The 27500-nt window shown below is 39.1% G+C and overlaps 1 protein-coding gene across 7 annotated transcripts in view; it reads left to right on the forward strand.

Moving 5' to 3' along the window:
- The window catches only part of plcb4b (phospholipase C, beta 4b), a 146284-nt gene that overhangs the window by 73551 nt on the left and 45233 nt on the right, over positions 1-27500 (forward strand). For all 7 annotated transcript variants that reach the window (XR_013207528.1, XR_013207532.1, XR_013207531.1 and 4 more), the window contains 7 exons: positions 8700-8779; positions 9915-9999; positions 10134-10224; positions 12017-12106; positions 12227-12333; positions 12628-12714; positions 25679-25829. Coding sequence is in view for 1 of the 7 variants with exons in the window: in XM_077245641.1 (XP_077101756.1) it covers positions 8700-8779; positions 9915-9999; positions 10134-10224; positions 12017-12106; positions 12227-12333; positions 12628-12714; positions 25679-25829 (691 nt within the window). In the remaining 6 variants the exon portion in view is untranslated. The remainder of the gene's footprint in view (positions 1-8699; positions 8780-9914; positions 10000-10133; positions 10225-12016; positions 12107-12226; positions 12334-12627; positions 12715-25678; positions 25830-27500) is intronic.

Genomic DNA, 27500 nt, shown 5'->3' on the forward strand with positions numbered 1-27500 from the left:
TCCATATAAATTCACGGATAATTTGTTGTTTTGTCGTAAGTGAAAAACAATATTGACCTTGTATTTGAAAAAGGATCCTCGTATAAGAAGCAATACTAAAATTCAGACTCAGTTCATTCGCATTCGGAGATCGACTATTTGTGACTGACAAAATGCCAACGGACACAGCTACAGTGAGTTGTTCAAAATCTTTCTTTTTAGTAAACTCTGTGTCCACAAACAATGTTCTCAATGCTCGAGTTCATGTGTAGAGCCCCTGGTGATACTTCGAGCAAAATTGCACGTTGTATCGAGCCTTCTTATTGTTTTAAAAATAGCCATTTTTGATGCTATCATATACGTGCCCCTAGCTCTCCCAATCAAAAGGCAATTTGACCGAAAACAAAAATACCGTCAAACTTTAAAGTGACGTTTCCATTTTAATTATGCTTTTAAACGAAAGTTTGCCTCCAGTAGATAAACAAAACGACAGTTACCCTTTAAGTACGCAAAGGCGCGTAGTAACACAAGTGGCATTACGCATTCCTGATTTTTGTCGCGCATGCGTACCTGCGTACCAGTTATGTGCACCCCTGAGTATATCAGTAGATGAGTATATGAGTATATCAGTATATCAGTAGATCAGTACATGAGTATATCAGTATATCAGTAGATGAGTATATCAGTAGATGAGTATATCAGTATATGAGTATATCAGTATATGAGTATATCAGTAGATGAGTATATCAGTATATCAGTAGATGAGTATATCAGTATATCAGTATATGAGTATATCAGTAGATGAGTATATGAGTATATCAGTAGATGAGTATATCAGTAGATGAGTATATCACTAGATGAGTATATCACTAGTTGAGTATATCAGTATATGAGTATATCAGTATATCAGTATATGAGTATATCAGTATATCAGTAGATGAGTATATCAGTATATCAGTATATCAATATATGAGTATATCAGTATAGTAGTATATCAGTATAGTAGTATATCAGTATATGAGTATATCAGTAGATGAGTATATCAGTATAGTAGTATATCAGTATATGAGTATATCAGTATATCAGTATATGAGTATATCAGTATATGAGTATATCAGTATATCAGTAGATGAGTATATCAGTATATCAGTATATGAGTATATCAGTATATCAGTATATGAGTATATCAGTATATCAGTTGATGAGTATATGAGTATATCAATATATGAGTATATCAGTATAGTAGTATATCAGTATAGTAGTATATCAGTATATGAGTATATCAGTATATGAGTATATCAGTAGATGAGTATATCAGTATAGTAGTATATCAGTATATGAGTATATCAGTATATCAGTATATCAGTATATGAGTATATCAGTATATGAGTATATCAGTATATGAGTATATCAGTATATGAGTATATCAGTATATCAGTATATCAGTATATGAGTATATCAGTAGATGATTATATCAGTATATCAGTAGATGAGTATATCAGTATATCAGTAGATGAGTATATCAGTATATCAGTAGATGAGTATATCAGTATATCAGTATATCAATATATGAGTATATCAGTATATGAGTATATCAGTATATGAGTATATCAGTATAGTAGTATATCAGTATATGAGTATATCAGTATATCAGTATATCAGTATATGAGTATATCAGTATATCAGTATATCAGTATATCAGTATAGTAGTATATCAGTATATGAGTATATCAGTATATGAGTATATCAGTATAGTAGTATATCAGTATAGTAGTATATCAGTATAGTAGTATATCAGTATATGAGTATATCAGTATATCAGTATATGAGTATATCAGTATATGAGTATATCAGTATATGAGTACATCAGTATATGAGTATATCAGTATATCAGTATATGAGTATATGAGTATATCAGTATATGAGTATATCAGTATATCAGTATATCAGTATATGAGTATATGAGTATATCAGTATATCAGTATATCAGTGTATGAGTATATCAGTATATCAGTATATCAGTATATGAGTATATCAGTATATGAGTATATCAGTAGATGAGTATATCAGTAGATGAGTATATCAGTAGATGAGTATATCAGTAGATGAGTATATCAGTAGATGAGTATATCAGTAGATGAGTATATCAGTAGATGAGTATATCAGCATAGTAGTATATCAGTATAGTAGTATATCAGTATATGAGTATATCAGTAAATGAGTATGTCAGTACATGAGTATATCAGTATATCAGTAGATGAGTATATCAGTATATCAGTATATGAGTAGATGAGTATATCAGTATATCAGTATTTGATGATATCAGTATATCAGTATATCAGTAGATGAGTATATCAATAGATGAGTATATCAGTAGATGAGTATATCAGTATATCAGTATATCAGTATATCAGTATTTGATGATATCAGTATATCAGTATATCAGTAAATGAGTATATCAGTATATGAGTATATCAGTATATCAGTATATGAGTATATGAGTATATGAGTATATCAGTATAGCAGTATATGAGTATATCAGTATATGAGTATATCAGTATATAAGTATATCAGTATATCAGTATATCAGTAGATGAGTATATCAGTATATGAGTATATCAGTATATGAGTATATCAGTATATGAGTATATCAGTATATCAGTATATCAGTAGATGAGTATATCAGTATATCAGTATATCAGTAAATGAGTATATCAGTATATCAGTATATGAGTATATCAGTACATGAGTATATCAGTATATCAGTAGATGAGTATATCAGTAGATGAGTATATCAGTAGATGAGTATATCAGTATATGAGTATATCAGTATATGAGTATATCAGTAGATGAGTATATCAGTAGATGAGTATATCAGTATATCAGTAGATGAGTATATCAGTATATCAGTATATGAGTATATGAGTACATGAGTATATCAGTATATGAGTATATCAGTACATGAGTATATCAGTACATGAGTATATTAGTACATGAGTATATCAGTATATCAGTATATCAGTATATGAGTATATCAGTATATGAGTATATCAGTATAGCAGTATATGAGTATATCAGTATATGAGTATATCAGTATATGAGTATATCAGTATATCAGTATATGAGTATATCAGTAGATGAGTATATCAGTAGATGAGTATATCAGTAGATGAGTATATCAGTATATCAGTATATGAGTATATCAGTAGATGAGTATATCAGTAGATGAGTATATCAGTATATGAGTATATCAGTATAGTAGGATATCAGTATATGAGTATATCAGTAGATGAGTATATCAGTAAATGAGTATATCAGTAGATGAGTATATCAGTAGATGAGTATATCAGTAGATGAGTATATCAGTAGATGAGTATATCAGTAGATGAGTATATCAGTATATGAGTATATCAGTATATGAGTATATCAGTATAGTAGTATATGAGTATATCAGTATAGTAGGATAGTAGTATATGAGTATATCAGTAGATGAGTATATCAGTAGATGAGTATATCAGTATAGTAGTATATCAGTAGATGAGTATATCAGTAGATGAGTATATCAGTAGATGAGCATATCAGTAGATGAGTATATCAGTAGATGAGTATATCAGTATATGAGTATATCAGTATATGAGTATATCAGTATAGTAGTATATGAGTATATCAGTATAGTAGGATAGTAGTATATGAGTATATCAGTAGATGAGTATATCAGTAGATGAGTATATCAGTATAGTAGTATATCAGTAGATGAGTATATCAGTAGATGAGTATATCAGTAGATGAGTATATCAGTATATGAGTATATCAGTATAGTAGTATATCAGTAGATGAGTATATCAGTAGATGAGTATATCGGTAGATGAGTATATCGGTAGATGAGTATATCGGTAGATGAGTATAACAGTAGATGAGTATATCAGTAGATGAGTATATCAGTAGATGAGTATATCAGTAAATGAGTATATCAGTAAATGAGTATATCAGTAGATGAGTATATCAGTAGATGAGTATATCAGTAGATGAGTATATCAGTAGATGAGTATATCAGTAGATGAGTATATCAGTAAATGAGTATATCAGTAGATGAGTATATCAGTAGTATCAGTAGATGAGTATATCAGTAAATGAGTATATCAGTCGATGAGTATATCAGTAGATGAGTATATCAGTAGATGAGTATATCAGTAGTATCAGTAGATGAGTATATCAGTAAATGAGTATATCAGTAAATGAGTATATCAGTAGATGAGTATATCAGTAGTATCAGTAGATGAGTATATCAGTAGATGAGTATATCAGTAGATGAGTATATCAGTAGATGAGTATATCAGTAAATGAGTATATCAGTAAATGAGTATATCAGTAGATGAGTATATCAGTAGATGAGTATATCAGTAAATGAGTATATCAGTAGATGAGTATATCAGTAGATGAGTATATCAGTAGATGAGTATATCAGTAAATGAGTATATCAGTAAATGAGTATATCAGTAGATGAGTATATCAGTAGTATCAGTAGATGAGTATATCAGTAAATGAGTATATCAGTAAATGAGTATATCAGTAGATGAGTATATCAGTAGTATCAGTAAATGAGTATATCAGTAAATGAGTATATCAGTAAATGAGTATATCAGTAGATGAGTATATCAGTAGATGAGTATATCAGTAGTATCAGTAGATGAGTATATCAGTAAATGAGTATATCAGTAAATGAGTATATCAGTAGTTGAGTATATCAGTAAATGAGTATATCAGTAGATGAGTATATCAGTAGATGAGTATATCAGTAGATGAGTATATCAGTAAATGAGTATATCAGTAGTTGAGTATATCAGTAGATGAGTATATCAGTAGATGAGTATATCAGTAGATGAGTATATCAGTAGATGAGTATATCAGTAGATGAGTATCAGTAGATGAGTATATCAGTAGATGAGTATATCAGTAGATGAGTATATCAGTATATGAGTATATCAGTATATGAGTATATCAGTAGATGAGTATATCAGTAGTATCAGTAGATGAGTATATCAGTAAATGAGTATATCAGTAAATGAGTATATCAGTAGATGAGTATATCAGTAAATGAGTATATCAGTAGATGAGTATATCAGTAGATGAGTATATCAGTAGATGAGTATATCAGTATATGAGTATATCAGTAGATGAGTATATCAGTATATGAGTATATCAGTATATGAGTATATCAGTATATGAGTATATCAGTATATAAGTATATCAGTAGATGAGTATATCAGTATATCAGTATATCAGTAAATGAGTATATCAGTATATCAGTACATGAGTATATCAGTACATGAGTATATCAGTAGATGAGTATATCAGTAGTATCAGTAGATGAGTATATCAGTAAATGAGTATATCAGTCGATGAGTATATCAGTAGATGAGTATATCAGTAGATGAGTATATCAGTAGTATCAGTAGATGAGTATATCAGTAAATGAGTATACCAGTAAATGAGTATATCAGTAGATGAGTATATCAGTAGTATCAGTAGATGAGTATATCAGTAGATGAGTATATCAGTAGATGAGTATATCAGTAGATGAGTATATCAGTAAATGAGTATATCAGTAAATGAGTATATCAGTAGATGAGTATATCAGTAGATGAGTATATCAGTAAATGAGTATATCAGTAGATGAGTATATCAGTAGATGAGTATATCAGTAGATGAGTATATCAGTAAATGAGTATATCAGTAAATGAGTATATCAGTAGATGAGTATATCAGTAGTATCAGTAGATGAGTATATCAGTAAATGAGTATATCAGTAAATGAGTATATCAGTAGATGAGTATATCAGTAGTATCAGTAAATGAGTATATCAGTAAATGAGTATATCAGTAAATGAGTATATCAGTAGATGAGTATATCAGTAGATGAGTATATCAGTAGATGAGTATATCAGTAGTATCAGTAGATGAGTATATCAGTAAATGAGTATATCAGTAAATGAGTATATCAGTAGTTGAGTATATCAGTAGATGAGTATATCAGTAGATGAGTATATCAGTAGATGAGTATATCAGTAGATGAGTATATCAGTAGATGAGTATATCAGTAAATGAGTATATCAGTAGTTGAGTATATCAGTAGATGAGTATATCAGTATATGAGTATATCAGTAGATGAGTATATCAGTAGATGAGTATATCAGTAAATGAGTATATCAGTAGATGAGTATATCAGTAGATGAGTATATCAGTAGATGAGTATATCAGTAGATGAGTATCAGTAGATGAGTATATCAGTAGATGAGTATATCAGTAGATGAGTATATCAGTAGATGAGTATATCAGTATATGAGTATATCAGTATATGAGTATATCAGTAGATGAGTATATCAGTAGTATCAGTAGATGAGTATATCAGTAAATGAGTATATCAGTAGATGAGTATATCAGTAAATGAGTATATCAGTAGATGAGTATATCAGTAGATGAGTATATCAGTAGATGAGTATATGAGTATATCAGTAGATGAGTATTTCAGTATATGAGTATATCATTAGATGAGTATATCAGTAGATGAGTATATCAGTAGATGGGTATATCAGTAGATGAGTATATCAGTAGATGAGTATATCATTAGATGAGTATATCATTAGATGAGTATATCAGTAGATGAGTATATCAGTAGATGAGTATATCAGTAGATGAGTATATCAGTAGATGAGTATATCAGTATATGAGTATATCAGTATATCAGTATATCAGTATATCAGTAGATGAGTATATCAGTAGATGAGTATATCAGTAGATGAGTATATCAGTATATGAGTATATCAGTATAGTAGTATATCAGTAGATGAGTATATCAGTATATGAGTATATCAGTATAGTAGTATATCAGTATAGTAGTATATCAGTAGATGAGTATATCAGTAGATGGGTATATCAGTAGATGAGTATATCAGTATATGAGTATATCAGTATAGTAGTATATCAGTAGATGAGTATATCAGTAGATGGGTATATCAGTAGATGAGTATATCAGTATATGAGTATATCATTAGATGAGTATATCAGTAGATGAGTATATCAGTAGATGAGTATATCAGTAGATGGGTATATCAGTAGATGAGTATATCAGTATATGAGTATATCAGTAGATGAGTATATCAGTAGATGAGTATATCAGTAGATGAGTATATCAGTAGATGAGTATATAAATATATCAGTATATCAGTAGATGAGTATATCAGTAGATGAGTATATCAGTATATGAGTATATCAGTATATCAGTATATCAGTAGATGAGTATATCAGTAGATGAGTATATCAGTATATGAGTATATCAGTATAGTAGTATATCAGTAGATGAGTATATCAGTATATGAGTATATCAGTATATCAGTATATCAGTAGATGAGTATATCAGTAGATGAGTATATCAGTATATGAGTATATCAGTATAGTAGTATATCAGTAGATGAGTATATCAGTATATGAGTATATCATTAGATGAGTATATCAGTAGTTGAGTATATCAGTAGATGAGTATATAAATATATCAGTATATCAGTAGATGAGTATATCAGTAGATGAGTATATCAGTAGATGAGTATATCAGTATATGAGTATATCAGTAGATGAGTATATCAGTATATCAGTATTTTGGTCGCCTCCGACTGATGTTGGTTTCGGACGTCGACGTCGATTTTCACTTTCAACCACAGTATAATGTCTGTCCAACATTGGAGATTAATCTCAATCTGATGTTGGATTCTGACATCAATCTGATTTTCATTTTCAACATTGGGTTTGATCTTCCAAAGGGAAGGGAAGGGACCACCCCCAGTTCCCTTCTGAGGGAACACGGGGTGGCAGTGGCTCAGTGGTTCATGAAGGTTGTCTACAAACCAGAAGGTTGGTGGTTCTATCCCCGGTTCCACCATGAGCGAGATGGCTATTGACACCGCCGTCGGTGTGTGAATGAGTGAATGAATGAGTGAATGAATGGATGAATATGAGGCAATATGTAAAGCGCTTTGGTGGCCATGGATCTGTTAAGGCGCTATATAAATGCAGTCAATTTACCATATCATTATTTGGGTGTCCACCGAAACCATTGTGGACATTATTGAGTGCATTTATTCAATCCCACTACTGGAACTGTGTTGTAACATATTTATTCTTTAGTTTAAGCCCCTTGAGATGCATCATCTTGTTTTCAAGGGGGTCCAATTACACCAAAGTTAAATAACATAACACAAAACAAAACAATATACACAAGACAAAACTAAAACACCTAATTCAAAACAACAAACACCACTACAACAATTACTTCTTTTTTTGCCTATGAATTTTTGCCTAGCATTAATAAATATAATCATAGATATATAATCTAAAGCAATTACAACAAGTTTCAATACAACGAAACAAACCATTTTTAAACATGTAAAATGAAGTCAAAGATGGTACATTTAAGTGTAAATTATTCCAATCTGCAGAAGCCTTAAACCTAAATGCTTTCTTCCCGGAAACTTTCTTCACTAAAGGGTACGAAAAAAGAATGTGAATTGAAGTAACAGAGATTGAACTAAATGATGACTGCAGTGAAATATGTTTTTGTTCAGCAGTACATGGTGACATAATCTGCTTTTCTGTGAGTCTGATGTGCTGTTTGTTTGTTTGTTTGTTTGTTTGTTTTTGTTCTTTGTTTGTTGTTTGTTTGTGTAACAGGACGTAATTCAAGCCATAAAGGAAACAGCGTTCACAACGTCTGATTATCCTGTTATTCTGTCCTTTGAGAACCACTGCAGGTAAAGAGCGTCCTGTGTGTGTGTGTGTGTGTGTGTGTGTGTGGACGAGCGGCAGTACTTACAGCTGTGTGTGTGTGTGTATGTGTGTGATGGGCAGGTTTAGGGATAGGGGCAGTGTGTGTGTGTGTGTGTGTGTGTGTGGACGAGCGGCAGTGCCTACAGCTGTGTGTGTGTGTGTGTGTGTGTGGACGAGCGGCAGTGCTTACAGCTGTGTGTGTGTGTGTGTGTGTGTGTGGACGAGCGGCAGTGCTTACAGCTGTGTGTGTGTGTGTGTGTGTGTGTGTGTGTGTGGACGAGCGGCAGTGCTTACAGCTGTGTGTGTGTGTGTGTGTGTGTGTGTGTGTGTGGACGAGCGGCAGTGCTCTGAGCTGTGTGTGTGTGTGTGTGGACGAGCGGCAGTGCTTACAGCTGTGTGTGTGTGTGTGTGTGTGTGTGGACGAGCGGCAGTGCTCTGAGCTGTGTGTGTGTGTGTGTGTGGACGAGCGGCAGTGCTTACAGCTGTGTGTGTGTGTGTGTGTGTGGACGAGCGGCAGTGCTTACAGCTGGGTGTGTGTGTGTGTGGACGAGCGGCAGTGCTTACAGCTGTGTGTGTGTGTGTGGACGAGCGGCAGTGCTTACAGCTGTGTGTGTGTGTGGACGAGCGGCAGTGCTTACAGCTGTGTGTGTGTGTGTGTGTGTGTGTGTGTGTGTGGACGAGCGGCAGTGGTCACAGCTGTGTGTGTGTGTGTGGACGAGCGGCAGTGCTCACAGCTGTGTGTGTGTGTGTGGACGAGCGGCAGTGCTTACAGCTGTGTGTGTGTGTGGACGAGCGGCAGTGCTTACAGCTGTGTGTGTGTGTGTGTGTGTGTGTGTGTGTGTGTGTGTGTGTGTGTGTGTGTGTGTGTGTGTGTGTGTGTGTGTGTGTGTGTGTGTGTGTGTGTGTGTGTGGACGAGCGGCAGTGGTCACAGCTGTGTGTGTGTGTGTGTGGACGAGCGGCAGTGCTTACAGTTGTGTGTGTGTGTGTGGACGAGCGGCAGTGCTTACAGCTGTGTGTGTGTGGACGAGCGGCAGTGCTTACAGCTGTGTGTGTGTGTGTGTGTGTGTGGACGAGCGGCAGTGCTCACAGCTGTGTGTGTGTGTGTGTGTGTGTTGCAGTAAACCGCAGCAGTATAAGATGGCCAGATACTGCGAGGAGATCTTCGGAGAGCTGTTACTCAAGCAGCCGCTGGAGGGATTTCCAGTACGTGAGCTCCTGTTCTCTCACACACACACACACACACACACACACACACACACACACACACACACACACACACACACACACACACACACACACACACTCTGCTGGCTGAATGTGTTGATGTTGTGTTTCAGATTGAAGCGGGGCAGCAGCTGCCGTCGCCCAACGACCTCAAACGCAAGATCCTCATCAAAAACAAGCGCCTGAAGCCTGAGGTGGAGCAGAGTACGTGAGACGCCAGTTTAACACAGGAATCACACTAACACGGCAACATTCATCACCATTAAACATGAAATGTTAATACTCTGTTCATGATAACAGCATGTTTTCAGAGCTTCTTGGTTCACAGTAAATGATGCGAGTTTAACACATGTGGAAGTATAATGTGCACACGGTTCACTTCATTTACATTCACATTCGCATGATTTCACTAATTTTTATGGATAGAAGTTTACAGAATTTCAACAATATTCCTCTAAAATAAAAACATTATTATTATGAAGTGAAATGAAATGTTATTTCGAGCAATATAGTGACAAAGGCAATAAAAAAGCATTTGATTCATACAACAAGGTAAATTCACCTTACTTTAACAACATAAATCAATCAATTGCTCAAAACGGAGTGGGAAGAAGTCAGACTTATTGAGACCCGGTCTGTTACAATTAAAAAGCAAAACAAAGGTTGCTGCTTCCTTAATTGTTAACGTTATCATAACTCTCAATTACATATTTATATATACACATTGAAAAACACAAACATATCTTAATTACACACCATATATTACCGCAGGTAACAATTATAGTAATACCAACAATGGTAATCAGAATGCCTACAAGGTAAGATAACACAGCCTATGAATACATGAACGCATCACAAGCCCCGCCCCCTTGTACTGTGATGAGACCTCCTGTTTATAGAGTGCTTTAAACTGGTGAATGCTTTGACATTGTTTGTGTTCGAGCCCCAGACTATTTGGTATTTTAAAGTTCCCATAGCTCCTCAAACCGTACAACTGCTCTCTCTGTGTGAATAACTCGGTCTTGTATTTTTAATAACTTCGAGAAAAAGTGGATTTGTGTGTGCAAGATATTCAGTTTTGTGTATGGTACGTATAGCCCTTTTTTGTAAGATAAGGAGTGACTGTATTGAGTTGTTATTATTATTTCCCCATACTTCAACACAGTACGTTAAGTACGGTATAATAAGGGAACAATACAGGGTACGGACTGTCTTATAATCAAGGGTTAGGGTTAAACTTTATTTATTATTGCAAGGCTTTTTCAGACTTTGGTTTTTATGAGTCTGATGTGAGTTTTCCAAGTTAGTTTATTATCTATTGTAACTCCTAAAATATTTCAGAGACATTTTCAATTTGTATGTCCTCTATCTCAATCTTCTTTTTCGGGTTTGTTTTATAATTACCAAATAATATGGCTTTAGTTTCATTTAAGTTTAAAGATAATTTATTGCTATCCATCTATTTTTTTTATATTCCTTAGTTCAGTATTTACAACATTAATAACCTTATCATAATTGTAATCACAATAGAAAATGTTGGTGTCATCTGCAAATAAAACACACTTAAGTAATTGTGAAACATTAAATATATCATTGATGTACAATTTGAATAGTTTAGGGCCCAATACTGACCCCTGGGGGACACCGCAAGAAATTACACGACAGTTAGATGAGGATCTGCACAAATTGTATTCTGTCAATTAAAGCTGCATTCTGTAACTTTCTTGGGGAAAAAATTATCCAAAATATTTTTTTGAGCAAGTACATAACCAGCCAGTGTTCAAAACTCTATGCTTGCTGTAGCTCGACTTTAAATGGTAAGCTTGTAATAATGTTTTTAAGTAATTGTCAGGATTGTCAGGGATGATTATGTGACTGTTATGATTGATCATGTGACTGTTATGATTGATCATGTGACTGTCAGGAATGATCATGTGACTCAGGAATGATCATGTGACTGTCAGGAATGATCATGTGACTGATTATTGTGTTACAGAGCAGTTGGAGTCGTTTAAGAAGCACATGGAGGCTGGAGAGATGAGCATACAAGCAGGAGAAGATGAGAATGATGAAGATCTGGACAGCGGTAAATACACACACACACACACACACACACTCTCACTCACTTGCTCGCTCGCTCACTAACACTCTCACACACACACACACACACACACTTATTAATCATCATTGATTAATCTCTCTCTAGCGCTGGATGGTAAAGAGTTGAACTCAGACGTTAAGCCCATCATCTCTCAGACGCTGTCGGAGGATCCCGGCGATCCCGAGGGACGGGACAACAGCATCAGGAAGAAGGTGAGTGGATCCAGTTCATCAGCGGATCCGTAGCGGCGTAACTTACAGCGTTTTCACCGCAGAACCGCCGTTAAAATCACACAGTATTGAAGTATGTTGAGCTACAGTGGCTTATCTGTTGGTATATTAATGGTGGTTCTGCGGTGAAAGCGTCGTTATTTACGCCGCTTGTACTACAGAGCACATATTTTGCGATGTCTTTTCGTCTAAAACGCCGCATAATATGGTGTTTTGTTAATGGCGAATTATGACCCATTTGGCCTTCCATACTCTTACATCATCTCTGTGTTTCAGATCACAGACGACGACATCACCGAGATCTCAGAAATCACTGACGTCACCGACGTGTCTGAAGCGTCCGACATCGACAACAAGAAGAAGGTGCGGTGCTAAACACGTTTGATCGGTGTGAATCATACGCTAGTCTGAGTCATACGCTAGTCTCAATCATACGCTAGTCTGAAACACACGTTAGTCTGAATCACACGTTAGTCTGAAACACACGCTAGTCTGAAACGCACGCGTGTCTGAATCGCACGCTAGTCTGAATCACACGCTAGTCTGAATCACACGCTAGTCTGAATCACACGCTAGTCTGAAACGCACGCGTGTCTGAAACACAAGCGTGTCTGAATCACACGCTAGTCTGAATCACACACTAGTCTTAATCACACTCTAGTCTGAATCGCACGCTAGTCTGAAACACAAGCGTGTCTGAAACACAAGCGTGTCTGAATCACACGCTAGTCTGAATCACACGCTAGTCTGAATCACACGCTAGTCTGAATCACACGCTAGTCTGAATCACACGCTAGTCTGAATCGCACGCTAGTCTGAAACGCACGCTAGTCTGAAACGCACGCTAGTCTGAAACAGACGCGTGTCTGAAACACACTTGTCTGAATCACACGCTAGTCTGAAACACACTAGTCTGGAACACGTGTCTGAAACACGCGTGTCTGAAACGCACGCTAGTCTGAAACAAGCGTGTCTGAATCACACGCTAGTCTGAAACGCACGTGTCTGAATCACACGCTAGTTTGAAACGCACGCTAGTTTGAAACATGCTAGTCTGAAACACAAGTGTGTCTGAATCGCACGCTAGTCTGAAACACACGCGTGTCTGAAACACGCAAGTCACGCTAGTCTGAATCACACGCTAGTCTGAAACACGCTAGTCTGAAAGGCACGTGTCTGAATCACACGTTAGTCTGATACACGCTAGTCTGAAACACACGTGTCTGAATCACACGTTAGTCTGAAACATGCTAGTCTGAAACACGCAAGTCACGCTAATCTGATTCACATGCTAGTCTGAAACACGCAAGTCACGCTAGTCTGAAACACATGCGTGTCTGAATCACACGCTAGTCTGAAACACACAGGTGTCTGAATCAGACGCTAGTCTGAAAACGCTAGTCTGAAACACGTGTCTGAATCACACGCTAGTCTGAAACACGCGTGTCTGAATCACACGCTAGTCTGAAACACACACGTATCTGAATCACATGCTAGTCTGAAACGCATGTGTCTGAAACACGCTAGTCTGAAACACACACGTATCTGAATCACATGCTAGTCTGAAACGCATGTGTCTGAAACACACTAGTCTGAAACACGCGTGTCTGAATCACACGCTAGTCTGAAACACACACGTATCTGAATCACATGCTAGTCTGAAACGCATGTGTCTGAAACACGCTAGTCTGAAACACACACGTATCTGAATCACATGCTAGTCTGAAACGCATGTGTCTGAAACACACTAGTCTGAAACACACGTGTGTCTGAAACGCAAGTCATGCTAGTCTGAATCACACGCTAGTCTGAAACACGCTAGTCTGAAAGGCACGTGTCTAAATCACACGTTAGTCTGATACACGCTAGTCTGAAACACACGTGTCTAAATCACACGTTAGTCTGAAACACACGTCTGAAACGCACGCTAGTCTGAAACACGTGTCTGAATCACACGTTATTCTGAAACGCACGCTAGTCTGAAACGCACGCTAGTCTGAAACGCACGCTAGTCTGATACACACGCGTGTCTGAATCACACGCTAGTCTGAAACACGCAAGTCACGCTAGTCTGATTCACGTGCTAGTCTGAAACACACGCTAGTCTGAAACACGCAAGTCACGCTAGTCTGAAACACATGCTAGTCTGAAACACGCAAGTCACGCTAATCTGATTCACATGCTAGTCTGAAACACGCAAGTCACGCTAGTCTGAAACACATGCGTGTCTGAGTCACACGCTAGTCTGAAACACACAGGTGTCTGAATCAGACGCTAGTCTGAAACACGCTAGTCTGAAACACGTGTCTGAATCACACGCTAGTCTGAAACACACGTGTCTGAATCAGACGCTAGTCTGAAACACACCCTAGTCTGAAACACACAGGTGTCTGAATCAGACGCTAGTTTGAAACACACGCTAGTCGAAAACACTTGTCTGAATCACACACGTCTGAAACACACGCTAGTCTGAAACACACGTGTCTGAATTAGACGCTAGTTTGAAACACACGCTAGACTGAAACACACAGGTGTCTGAATTACGCGCTAGTCTGAAACGCAAGCTAGTCTGAAACACGTGTGTCTGAATCAGACGCTAGTCTGAAACACACGATAGTCTGAAACACGTGTGTGTTTATGTTTCTCAGACTGCCATCCAATAATCACAATAATTCTATACTTTTGGGTCTCAGTTTTTCAAATCCTGTTAGGCCATCCTTAAAAATATTATTGTTTGCCGTAACCCGACCGACTCTGTCAATTTAGGACCGACCCAATTTAAATTTTTTCGACCGATTTTTTTTTTACTCTTCAAACAACTAATACTGTCACAGCCCGGCTCAGAGGTTGTGACAAAGAAGCGGGACGCCAAAACCTCAATCAAGAGATGACCAATTTATTTACCAAACAAAAAGCACAATAAACACAAAATGCCGGCAACAACACAAAACATGTAAAGGGAAAAGCACGCAGGAGGGAGAACCCCTCGCTCGTTCCTCCTGAAGGCAGGGAGCCGGAAGCTTTTATCAGGAAGAGAAACTCCCACCGCAGGTGTCCTCCATCCGCGCTCAGGGTTGAAGCCCCGCCCCACTGAAACACAGACATAACACAAACAAGTATGCAGGCCGTCACACTCCCCCCCATAAAAAGGGGAACCCCAGAAGGAAACCCGACAACAATAAATATTACTCCCACTTAAACTCAAAACAATTATCCCACCCCCTACCAACGTTCCAGGATAAATAAATGAATACTTAACTAGCCATTACTATTCCAATCATCTGTATCTTTCAGTCCCACTTCTGGTTCAGCAGTCGATATACCTAAAAGGCAATTTAAAGAATCCAGAAGAGGCAAACGACTATAAGTACCAAACAATTACCCTAGCGGCGCCCTAGACAGCGCGTCCGCAATTATATTGTCCACTCCCTTCACATAGCGAACGTCCAAGCAATAGGACTGCAAAAACAATGACCATCGAATCAATCTTTGGTTCGGACACTGTAAAGAATTTAAGAAAGTCAACGGATTATGATCGGTAAAGACCACCACAGGAGCACTACCACTAACATAAACATCAAAATGTTTTAGAGCCAAAATCAGAGCAAGCGTCTCCTTTTCGATCACAGAATAATTCCCCTGGTAACGATTACATTTCTTTGAAAAGAAACTAACCGGCCTCTCAATACCACAGTCATCCTCTTGCATGAGGACCGCCCCAGCCCCTACCTGGCTTGCATCCACATACAATTTAAACGATCTGTCCAAACGTGGCGCCGCTAACACTGGAGCGGTACATAAGAGCGTTTTGACATATTGGAAGGCACTTTGACAAACAGAGGACCAGAAAAAGTTGACTTTATCCCTCAACAAATCAGTGAGAGGTGCTACAACGCTAGAAAAGTTTCTACAGAATGCTCTGTAATAACCTACCAGCCCCAGAAAACGCATCAGCTCTTTTTTAGTTGTTGGAACTGGAAACTGCTCCACCGCCTGAATTTTTGCATTCACCGGACGCACCTGCCCCTGCCCAACTACTCGGCCAAGATAAGTCACGGTCGCCCTTGCAAACTCACACTTTGCGAGATTGACCGTGAGCTTTGCCTCCGCCAAACGAGTAAACAATTCCCGCATACGTTCCAAGTGACTATCCCAGGTGTTTGAATAAATGACTACATCGTCAAGATATACCGCGCAACCATGCATGTCACATACAACGTGATTCATGAGACGCTGAAAGGTCGCAGGTGAATTACGAAGCCCAAACGGCATTACCTTATACGAATATAATCCCTTTGGGGTAATAAACGCAGCAATCTCACGAGCACGTCTAGACAAGGGCACCTGCCAGTAGCCTTTAAGGAGATCAAACTTACTGACAAATTTCGCAGCACCCACCTGATCGATGCAGTCATCCATTCTCGGGAGGGGAAACGAGTCCGGCTTGGTAACAGAATTAACTTTACGGAAATCAGTGCAAAAACGCATTGTACCATCCGATTTAGGAACAAGTATACAGGGAGAAGCCCAGCTAGAAAAGCTAGGTTCAGCAATGTTATTTTCCAACATATATTTTAACTGCTCCTCCATTAGCTTTTGTTTGTCCATATTTACCCGATAGAATCTCTGCTTTATTGGCTTCTCAGCGTCCACCTCAATGTCATGTTCTATCAGATGAGTGCACGTCGGTGAATCAGAAAATAAACAAGAAAAATAATTAATTAATTCTGTCAACTGCTCCGCACGTGCCGCCGGCAAATGAGCAAACAACTTCTCCAGTTCAGCCAAAGTCTGTGAGTTACTAAAACCACCTATAGACATTTCTTCTACCTCATCCAATGTTTCCTCAATGTCTCTACCGTCAGTTTTAACTGGACCTGTAGAGACCGCGACACACGCCGCCTGAGCTTGAACTACTGTATGAGGACCACTACACGCAGAAGGCTGAGGTACACTAGTAAAATATGGCTTTAGTAAATTCACATGACAAAGCTGTGTACTTTTCCTACGCTCCGGAGTTGCAATAATGTAATTTTGCTATGACACCTGCTTTACAATCGTATAAGGTCCTGCAAACTTTGCCTGAAATGGAGAACTAATTACCGGAAACAGAGCCAACACCTGGCCCCCTCGGCTAAACGTGCGTAACTCAGCATGCCGATCATACCACGATTTCATTTTCTCCTGAGATGACGCCAAATTTGTTTTCGCTAACATCCCAGCTGTATAAAGGCGATGTCGAAACCCATTAACAAAATCTATCAAGTTTACAGGAGGTTCAACATCCTTCCAACCATCTGCCAATGCTCCTAAGGGACCCCGCACTTTATGCGCAAACACAAGCTCATTCGGGGAAAACCCCAAGCTCTCCTGTGTAACTTCTCTAGCTGAAAGCATTAACCAGGAAAGACCTTCCTCCCAGTCCCCACCTAATTCAGTGCAATACGCTCGTAACAGGGATTTTAACGTTTGATGGAAACGTTCTAACGCCCCCTGACTCTGCGCATGATAGGCCGAGGCTTGAACATGACGAACACGAAGTTGTTTTAAAACCTGACTGAACATATGGGAGGAGAAATTAGATCCTTGATCTGATTGAACTACCCTTGGAATGCCGAAAATCGAAATAAACTGAGAAAGTGCACGAACCACAGACCTAGTAGTTATCGTGCGTAAAGGATAGGCCGCAGGATACCGGGTACTCTGACACATCACTGTTAGTGAATAATTTGCCCCCGCTTTCGATCTAGGCAAAGGACCTACGCAGTCAATTATAAGATGTTCAAACGGCTGGCCTACTGCAGGAATAGGAAATAGCGGAGCAGGTTTTAACGTCTGATTCGGTTTATCGGTAAGCTGACACGTATGACAAGTTTTAATATAGGCGGAAACATCTTTTTTTTACACAAGGCCAAAAAAAATGTCTCAACACTCTGTCATAAGTTTTATTAACGCCCGCATGCCCAGATTCATTATGTGCCACCTTCAAAACCGCCTCACGAAATCTTAATGGCAGCACAACCTGAAGAAGCGGTTCCCCAAGGACTTTACCTTTATGATCCACCCACTTTCTCACTAACAATGAGTTCTGGAGAAAATATCCACTGACACTATCCTCTATCTCAGCGTCGGGCTTCACGTGCTGAAACAGCTCAGATAAAGAGGAATCCCCCTGTTGCTCTGAGACCAACTCACTGCAAGATACAGACACAGGGAAATCAGCCAAAGGCAAGTACATTCTTTTCAAAGGCTTATTCGCACAAGACAGTGCGGTAGATTCCTCATCAATTTTTACGCGCGACATAGCACGCGTTACCGCACAAGCCGTAAAAACTTCAGGAAAATCCAACCTGCCTTCATCCAGCTCCTGACCTAACCAACGTTTTTCCTCCACCGCCCCCAACGGTGGGATATCGGGCCAAATCCGATCACCTGCTAGTTTGTTACCAAGAATAACGGTGACTCCTTCAATCGGCAACGCCGGATGCACCGCCAGTGCGGCCTCACCCTGAAACAGATCACATTCAAGCATCACTTTATGCAGTGGCACATGCAAAACATTTAACCCCATTCCCCGAACTGGCACTAAGCTACCCAAATCTGACTCCCGAGAAAAGGGCAACACATCGGCCAGAATAAAGGAATCAAATGCTCCTGTGTCTCTTAAAATTTTGACAGGCACTTTTACCCCACTGCCTAACAAAGACACAAACCCTGTTCTAACAAAAGGCTGGTACGAATTCAGCACTGCAGAACACAAAGTTTTAGTTTGTCCAAAAGTATTCCCATCAGACAAACTTGAGTCACACGAACGCACAGGGGCCGCTAAACCCATTGCTTTAGCCGAAGCACCTGAAACAAATGTCGGCTTAGATTTAAGTACATAACAGTCAGCTTTCCAATGACCCCGTCTATGGCAATATTGACAAAATTTATCTGAGTCACGCAAACTATTATTTCTATTTTCTGACTGGAATCCTCTACTCTTGCGCGACCCAATCTCGTCCGACACATTAACACTTGGCAAACTGTAATTTGGCTGGGACTCGTACTGATCAAAAATGCGTTTGTGCATTAACACATAATCGTCTGCAAGCATTGCCGCCTTGGTTGCAGTCGGTGCTTTTTGTTCACTAACATAGACTGCAACGCGACTGGGAACCGAATTTTTAAATTGTTCCAAAACAATTAAATTGCACAACCCCTCAAAATCACTGACTTCGGCAGCAGAACACCAACGGGAAAAATGCATTTGTAAATCACGAGCAAACTCCAGATAACTCTGTTTCTCACTTTTCTTCCAAGTTCTAAATTGCTGCCTGTAAAATTCTGGAACACGTTCATAGGCTTTCAATACTGCCGCCTTGACTTCCACATAATCCTGACTATCCTCCACAGTTAACGACGAATACGCCTCTTGTGCTTTACCTGTCAATACAGTCTGAAGCATTAACGCTCTGGCCGCATCCGGCCATTTACACGCATCGGCAATTCGTTCAAAAAGTACAAAAAAAGAATCAGGATCTCTTTCGCAAAATTTCGGTACAAGCCGCAAATTTCCTACGACATCAAAACCAGAAACACCCCTATTTGAAAAAGAAGTTGACCGTGCATACACATCTGTACCGGCTGCAGCACCTTCCCTGTACGTTTCAAGTCTAAATTCCAAATCAAGCTTTGCCTGCATTGTTTCCTGTCGCATTTTTTCCACTGCCAAATCCCTATCTATTTCGACCTTCACTTTGAACCTTTCATGCTCAATTTGCATGCTAAGCAACTCTTTTTGCTGTTCAAATGTTAAATTTGAAGTCGACATAGAAAGTGAAGGTGACGATACAGACGGGTTTTCTGCCAGAATTCTCTTTTCTATTAAGCTACTTCTTACAATAGCTTTCTGCCGCTCTTTAAGCATATTATTACTGATATCAATCTCATAATGTTCAGCTATTCCAAGCAGCTGCTCTTTTGTGCAAAGATCTAATAATTCTTCCGACGGAGATGCAATAAATTCCTCTACAGCCGACATTTTAACCGCGTGCGTGAAATCTCCGTAAGCCTAATGGAAATCAAATGACCACATTACTAGGCTACCAACATAAAAAAAAGGTGTGTCCCTCTAACTAACTCAACCCCAAACTTACTACATACACTCAACCCTAGTCTTCATGCGGCTACTTATGGTGGTTCCATTATGCACAGAGCCCGATGGCAAGGAAAAGCAACCAGAAACTGGCGACTCTCCTAAATCCACGGTAGTGCCCCCGAGACAACTGCTCTGTCCACTTTCACCGCAACACTACACAACCCAACCAGACGAAACCCAAAAGGGTAACGCCACTAAGCCTCCCAGAGACACACCCCTTTGATAACAATGACAATTTAAAATAACCTACTTACCTCGATTTCCCGCACACCGGTCAAAATCATGACATCACACCAGCGACACTTCATTCACAAATAGGCCTACCGTCCCGCCACTGCACGATTTAATACGTAGCGAAAATAAACAAACGGACGAGCCCCCATTTGTCACAGCCCGGCTCAGAGGTTGTGACAAAGAAGCGGGACGCCAAAACCTCAATCAAGAGATGACCAATTTATTTACCAAACAAAAAGCACAATAAACACAACATGCCGGCAACAACACAAAACATGTAAAGGGAAAAGCACGCAGGAGGGAGAACCCCTCGCTCGTTCCTCCTGAAGGCAGGGAGCCGGAAGCTTTTATCAGGAAGAGAAACTCCCACCGCAGGTGTCCTCCATCCGCGCTCAGGGTTGAAGCCCCGCCCCACTGAAACACAGACATAACACAAACAAGTATGCAGGCCGTCACTCATTCAATAAAATTCAATAAAATAATATTAATTATATTTTAGTAAGTATTGTGAAAGTTGCTTATGCCTACATACAAATGTAGGCTACGTTCTTCCTTTTAAATAAAAACCCGTGGCGTCATCGTCTATGATTATGTTTACACCATTGGTTTACGCATGTCACACTATGGCTTGTACGTTCATTTCGTTTCATTCACTGTTCGCGCTGTAATGATTAGGGATGAGTACCGAAGCTCGGTATTAAACGGCCCGGGGCTGAGTTTTGAAAGACCGCTGTATTGATAAGCTCGGGCAAATACGTCTTCCAGATGTAAATATCACATCAAATAGAAGTGTGCTATCTGGGTACTGGAGAAATTAAGAAAATACACGTAGGCCTACTATTTATTATTGCTATAAAGACGTAATCTTGAACATGTTCTCGCCAGCCATTTCTATATATAATAATATTAAACCATTTGTCTGTGATGCAATTTTGCTATTCGCAGTCCAGAAGAGAGAGAGCGATCTCTCACGCGGAGCCACAGCGCGCACAACACCACAGCCCTTAATCACTGACAATGAGGACAGAACTAAACATTCAAAGTGGTTACACTTTAGATCTGGGATATTATTCTACTTTTATTTTAGATTTCGGCTTTCAAAGATTAGAAAAAAAGATATTTGAGATGAAACCATTACAACTCATTCTGTCTAGCGCAACTTCCTTCCCTTCACAGCGATGCGCTGTCATTTCTTCCTAAAACCCAAACGCACCGTCAGAATCAGCACGATCGTGATTGTTGTAAAATGCAGTCTCTACTGTTGCTAAATTGCGGATGCGTTTAATCAAGAGCGATTAAAAGCACAAAAAAATGCGCAAGAGACGCTGTTCACAAGGCGACGCGCTCCGAAATGGACTGCAACGAGACACGAAAGGTATACTTAACCATGGGCTTCATGTGCGCATCTAAACTATCACATATACATAAAATATAAAAATGACCAGCTCTGAGATTCACTGAAACACAGTTTATGTCTTAGATGGATGTAAATAGTTGGGAGGAAATGATGTTGCATCGGTCATCTATTAGATCTGCACTCTATACACATTATACATCTACAAAATGCATTAAAACATCTCGACACCAACTTGGCACGAAGTTCTGGAAAAACTGTGCCCAGATCTTTTCCTCCCTTCTCCCCTGTCTAACGGTGATCGTGTCGACTGACCTGAAGGAAACCACTCAAATGTTGGAGGAGGAAACTCAAATTATTGAGGACGTCCTACAATTTGACCCTAAAATCAAAGCGGTTTCTTTTAAATTGAAATTTCAGAGTGAGCCACCACCGGCCTTTTTTTGTTTTGTTTTTTTATCAAAAATGTGTTTTAGGTGGACAGATCAATACAGTACACAGAACATGCGGGATGTTGGAAAATAACAATGTCTTTTCTGTTAACCAAATGCTTTTTAATATTCGCTATTACTTCAGAGCAAGTGAACAAGCGCGCCGTTATTTGTTTCTTAGTGACGTGTGTTCAAGTAAGCCAGAAATGAGCAGATTCTGCACAATACGCTGTATTTAATATATCATGAGGAGTCACGAGTTGCGTATTTGCGCTAAATCCACGCAGATTTGGCTTACACGACCTCCCCAGTAAAGTGAGTAAACAAAGAAACACGCCAAATTTGCTTGTGATTTGACAGCGTTACCCGCCAAAGTTCATTTTTACCCTTATTTGGCAGGTTGGAGGATGTTAATTTCAATCTCTGAATTAGGGATGCAACGATACCGCTTTTTCAAAACCGATCCGATCCGATCCCAAAATTCTGAGTATCGGCCGATACCGATACCAATCCGATACCAGCGCAGTTTTTTTTTTTTAAATCAAGTAGAATTTCAATAACTGTGTGTTGAACTGATAATCACTCTTTTGTGTGTTAAACACCGTCTACTTAATACAGACAACTTCATTATAAAGAAAAACAACAAATCCAAAAAATATATGATCATAATATATGACAAAAATGCTATTATAAACTAGATTAGTGGATAGTTCAGCAGTAAAATCTAGTCTAGAAATATCACAAGTGCACAATAATTGTATAAAATCTGAACATTTAGTGAAAAAAAAAACATGTAGTGGGGAACAAATAAGAGACAATAAGTGTAACACTAAATCTTGTAAAACGTTACACATTGCTCTTTATATTGTTGTAAAATACATTCATGAAAAACAAGATAACAAAAATCAAAAAGATCATTTTTTATAGTAGCCTAGGCTATGTAATTTGAGACATGTTTTAAATGTATAGCACAGCTGTTTAATGAGGCAGCAACATATGATAGATAGAACAGAACAAGAAAGGCTATTAATAATCCTTCATTGCACAAAAGGCTCCAGTACAGTGCGGCACAAAGCGCTTATGCGCATCCCGAGCGCAGAATGATGCGCTTGAAGCAACACAGAGTCACAGCGCGCAGCGCGTCGAGTCCGCATTGAAAAGTTCAAAGCACAAAGGAAATACATATTGATGCGTAGTGTATTATACAGTATCTATCTCTATGCAATAGTTTATTGAGCCTTTTCTTTTAACAGTTTTAAATATCAGTTACTGTGCGCGTGAAGAACAATGATAGTGCTCTGACTCCAGTGTTGTGATAACAGACACCCGGTAGAAAGTAACATGATTTAGTTACAGCAATAAAGTCCAGCAATATAAAGTTGTTTTATGCGAAACCATAGACCTTTATCTACAGATGAAGTATAATAATATTAACATTGAATCATCTTGGAGAGAGTTTCATCATGTTGACTGTCGTACCCGAACGTGACGCGCTGTTTGATGCTGAATGGAGAATGACTGACAACCGCAGCAGAGGGAAAAAGTTTACGTGATCTTGAATTTAATGACTTAAATATTAATTTATATCTCACATTATACTACATAATGGCTTCAGAACACTTATAAGATAGTGCACGAAAACTTTATGGTGCTTTATAATGTTTTTGTGCCTTTTGTGGGGAAAATATTTGTGCCTTTTGTGGGTTAACTATAACACAGAATAGTAGACGCACAATATCGGATTTGGATCGGCCTCGTCTGACCGATACCCGATCCGGCAAAAATGGCAGTATCGGAGCCGATACCGATGCTGAGTATCGGATCGGTGCATCCCTACTCTGAATGTTGCACTCCTGAATGTTGTCCTGTCCTGTTCTGTGCACGAAACTTCACGCCAATAAATCATCAGAAATATTGCTGCCTTTTGCGTCTCAAGCGCCCTCTTTACGTTCGTCCTAATGCCTCTTAGTTGTCTGTGGATTTGCCTATATTTGGCGAAAATGGAAACGTCTTTAGGCGTGGAAAATCGATTTTACAATCGATTCAATGAACAGTTATGTCTCAAAAATCGAACAGGATTTTTTCACAAAAGTGACAGCCCTAAAACGTAACCGGTCTCTGTTTGTAGGTTGTATTGACACCTAGCGGTGGATGCACGGTTTGAAGACCCAGTCAGTGACGTCACAATATGCGAAATTGTTTAAATTCATACCTACATAATTTTTTTATATTGAATCTTGAAAAAAATATATAGACCTACCTAACGACCCTTTTTTTTTTTTTGCTGTTACTGCAAACCAAAATATTTTTAAGGATGGCCTGAGTTTCATCAGTAAATTGAGTCAGTAAATGTGTGTGTGTGTTTAATGTGTGTGTGTGTGTGTGTGTGTGTGTTTAATGTGTGTGTGTGTTTAATGTGTGTGTGTGTGTGTGTGTGTGTGTGTGTGTGTGTGTGTGTGTGTGTGTGTGTGTGTGTGTGTGTGTGTGTGTGTGTGTGTGTGTGTGTGTGTGTGTGTTTAATGTGTGTGACAGAAGAACCGATCATCTCTTCCTCTTTACTTCTAGTTACAGCAGCAAATAAACATCAATGAACATCAGAAGGAATGTTGAAAGATTCAGAACAACTTCCTGAAATCCATCATGTCTCATGTAATCCATCAATCAGTGTTTCATCCGTCAATAAAACAGCGGGAGAACAATAACGTCACATTATCCTCAGAAAAGCCTTTCAGTGAACATAAACTCTACAGAAGAATAACTCTAGAGAGGAGCTTCTGACACAGACATGCACTAGATTACATGTTCATTATATTAGACTACATCTGTCCTTCAGTGTTTAATGTGCGTTTGAATAAATCCGTCACCATTTTAATGTTTATATTACAACAACTAAATAGAGTAGAAACATAAGAATGTAATTAAAGTTAGTATTATAACTTTACTATAAAAACCATACGTGAAACTTCAAACTGTAAGCTGTAATATTACAGCAATGTAGCGACTGACAGAATTCCTGTAGAGTTTACAGCTTTACTTGACATGTTCTGTATCTGATGTATAATCCGTATTGAATCAAAATGAATCAAGATTGTAATTGAATGTAATCTCAGACGTGTGAATGATGATGCCGGTCATAATTGCAGAGACTTGTGTGTGTGTGTTTAGGCTGTAGAAGCGGCTGAAGACGCAGATGCTGAACAACAGCTCATCGCCTCATATAAATATGAAGGAGCGACGACTAACATCCACCCGTATCTGTCGGCCATGGTGAACTACGCCCAGCCCGTCAAGTTCCAGGGCTTCGAGGTCGCCGAGGGTCAGTACACACACACACACACACACACACACACACACACACACACACATACACACACACACACACACACCCCTGAAGAGGGTTTATTCTGAGATATCACACACACACACAAACGGTTCCTAGCGAGTGTATAGCACTGAAACGGTTCCTAGGGAGCGTATAGCACTGAAACTGTTTCTAGCGAGTGTATAGCACTGAAACAGTTTCTAGCGAGTGTATAGCACTGAAACGGTTCCTAGGGAGCGTATAGCACTGAAACTGTTTCTAGCGAGTGTATAGCACTGAAACAGTTTCTAGGGAGCACTGAAACAGTTTCTAGCGAGTGTATAGCACTGAAACAGTTTCTAGGGAGCACTGAAACAGTTTCTAGCGAGTGTATAGCACTGAAACAGTTTCTAGCGAGTGTATAGCGCTGAAACGGTTCCTAGGGAGCGTATAGCACTGAAACTGTTTCTAGCGAGTGTATAGCACTGAAACAGTTTCTAGGGAGCACTGAAACAGTTTCTAGCGAGTGTATAGCACTGAAACAGTTTCTAGGGAGCACTGAAACAGTTTCTAGCGAGTGTATAGCACTGAAACAGTTTCTAGCGAGTGTATAGCACTGAAACAGTTTCTAGGGAGCACTGAAACAGTTTCTAGCGAGTGTATAGCGCTGAAACGGTTCCTAGGGAGCGTATAGCGCTGAAACGGTTCCTAGGGAGCGTATAGCACTGAAACAGTTTCTAGGGAGCACTGAAACAGTTTCTAGCGAGTGTATAGCGCTGAAACGGTTCCTAGCGAGTGTATAGCGCTGAAACGGTTCCTAGGGAGCGTATAGCACTGAAACTGTTTCTAGCGAGCGTATAGCACTGAAACTGTTTCTAGCGAGCGTATAACACTGAAACAGTTTCTAGCGAGCGTATAGCACTGAAACGGTTCCTAGCGAGTGTATAGCACTGAAACGGTTTCTAGCGAGTGTATAGCACTGAAACAGTTTCTAGCGAGTGTATAGCGCTGAAACGGTTCCTAGGGAGCGTATAGCACTGAAACGGTTCCTAGCGAGTGTATAGCACTGAAACGGTTCCTAGCGAGTGTATAGCACTGAAACGGTTTCTAGCGAGTGTATAGCAATGAAACAGTTTCTAGGGAGCACTGAAACAGTTTCTAGCGAGTGTATAGCGCTGAAACGGTTCCTAGCGAGTGTATAGCGCTGAAACGGTTCCTAGGGAGCGTATAGCACTGATACTGTTTCTAGCGAGTGTATAGCACTGAAACTGTTTCTAGCGAGCGTATAGCACTGAAACTGTTTCTAGCTAGCGTATAGCACTGAAACAGTTTCTAGCAAGCGTATAGCACTGATACTGTTTCTAGCGAGCGTATAGCACTGAAACAGTTTCTAGCGAGCGTATAGCACTGAAACAGTTTCTAGCAAGCAATAGCACTGAAACTGTTTCTAGCGAGCGTATAGCACTGAAACTGTTTCTAGCGAGCGTATAGCACTGAAACTGTTTCTAGCGAGCGTATAGCACTGAAACAGTTTCTAGCGAGCGAATAGCACTGAAACAGTTTCTATCGAGCGTATAGCACTGAAACAGTTTCTAGCAAGCGTATAGCGCTGAAACGGTTCCTAGCGGGCTTATAGCGCGAGTGTATAGCGCTGAAACGGTTCCTAGCGAGTGTATAGTGCTGAAA

This window comes from Siphateles boraxobius, unplaced genomic scaffold (genome assembly GCF_051911475.1).
Source record: "Siphateles boraxobius isolate OS27281-9 unplaced genomic scaffold, OSU_SipBor_1 274, whole genome shotgun sequence".
Classification (NCBI taxonomy): Eukaryota; Metazoa; Chordata; class Actinopteri; order Cypriniformes; family Leuciscidae; genus Siphateles; species Siphateles boraxobius.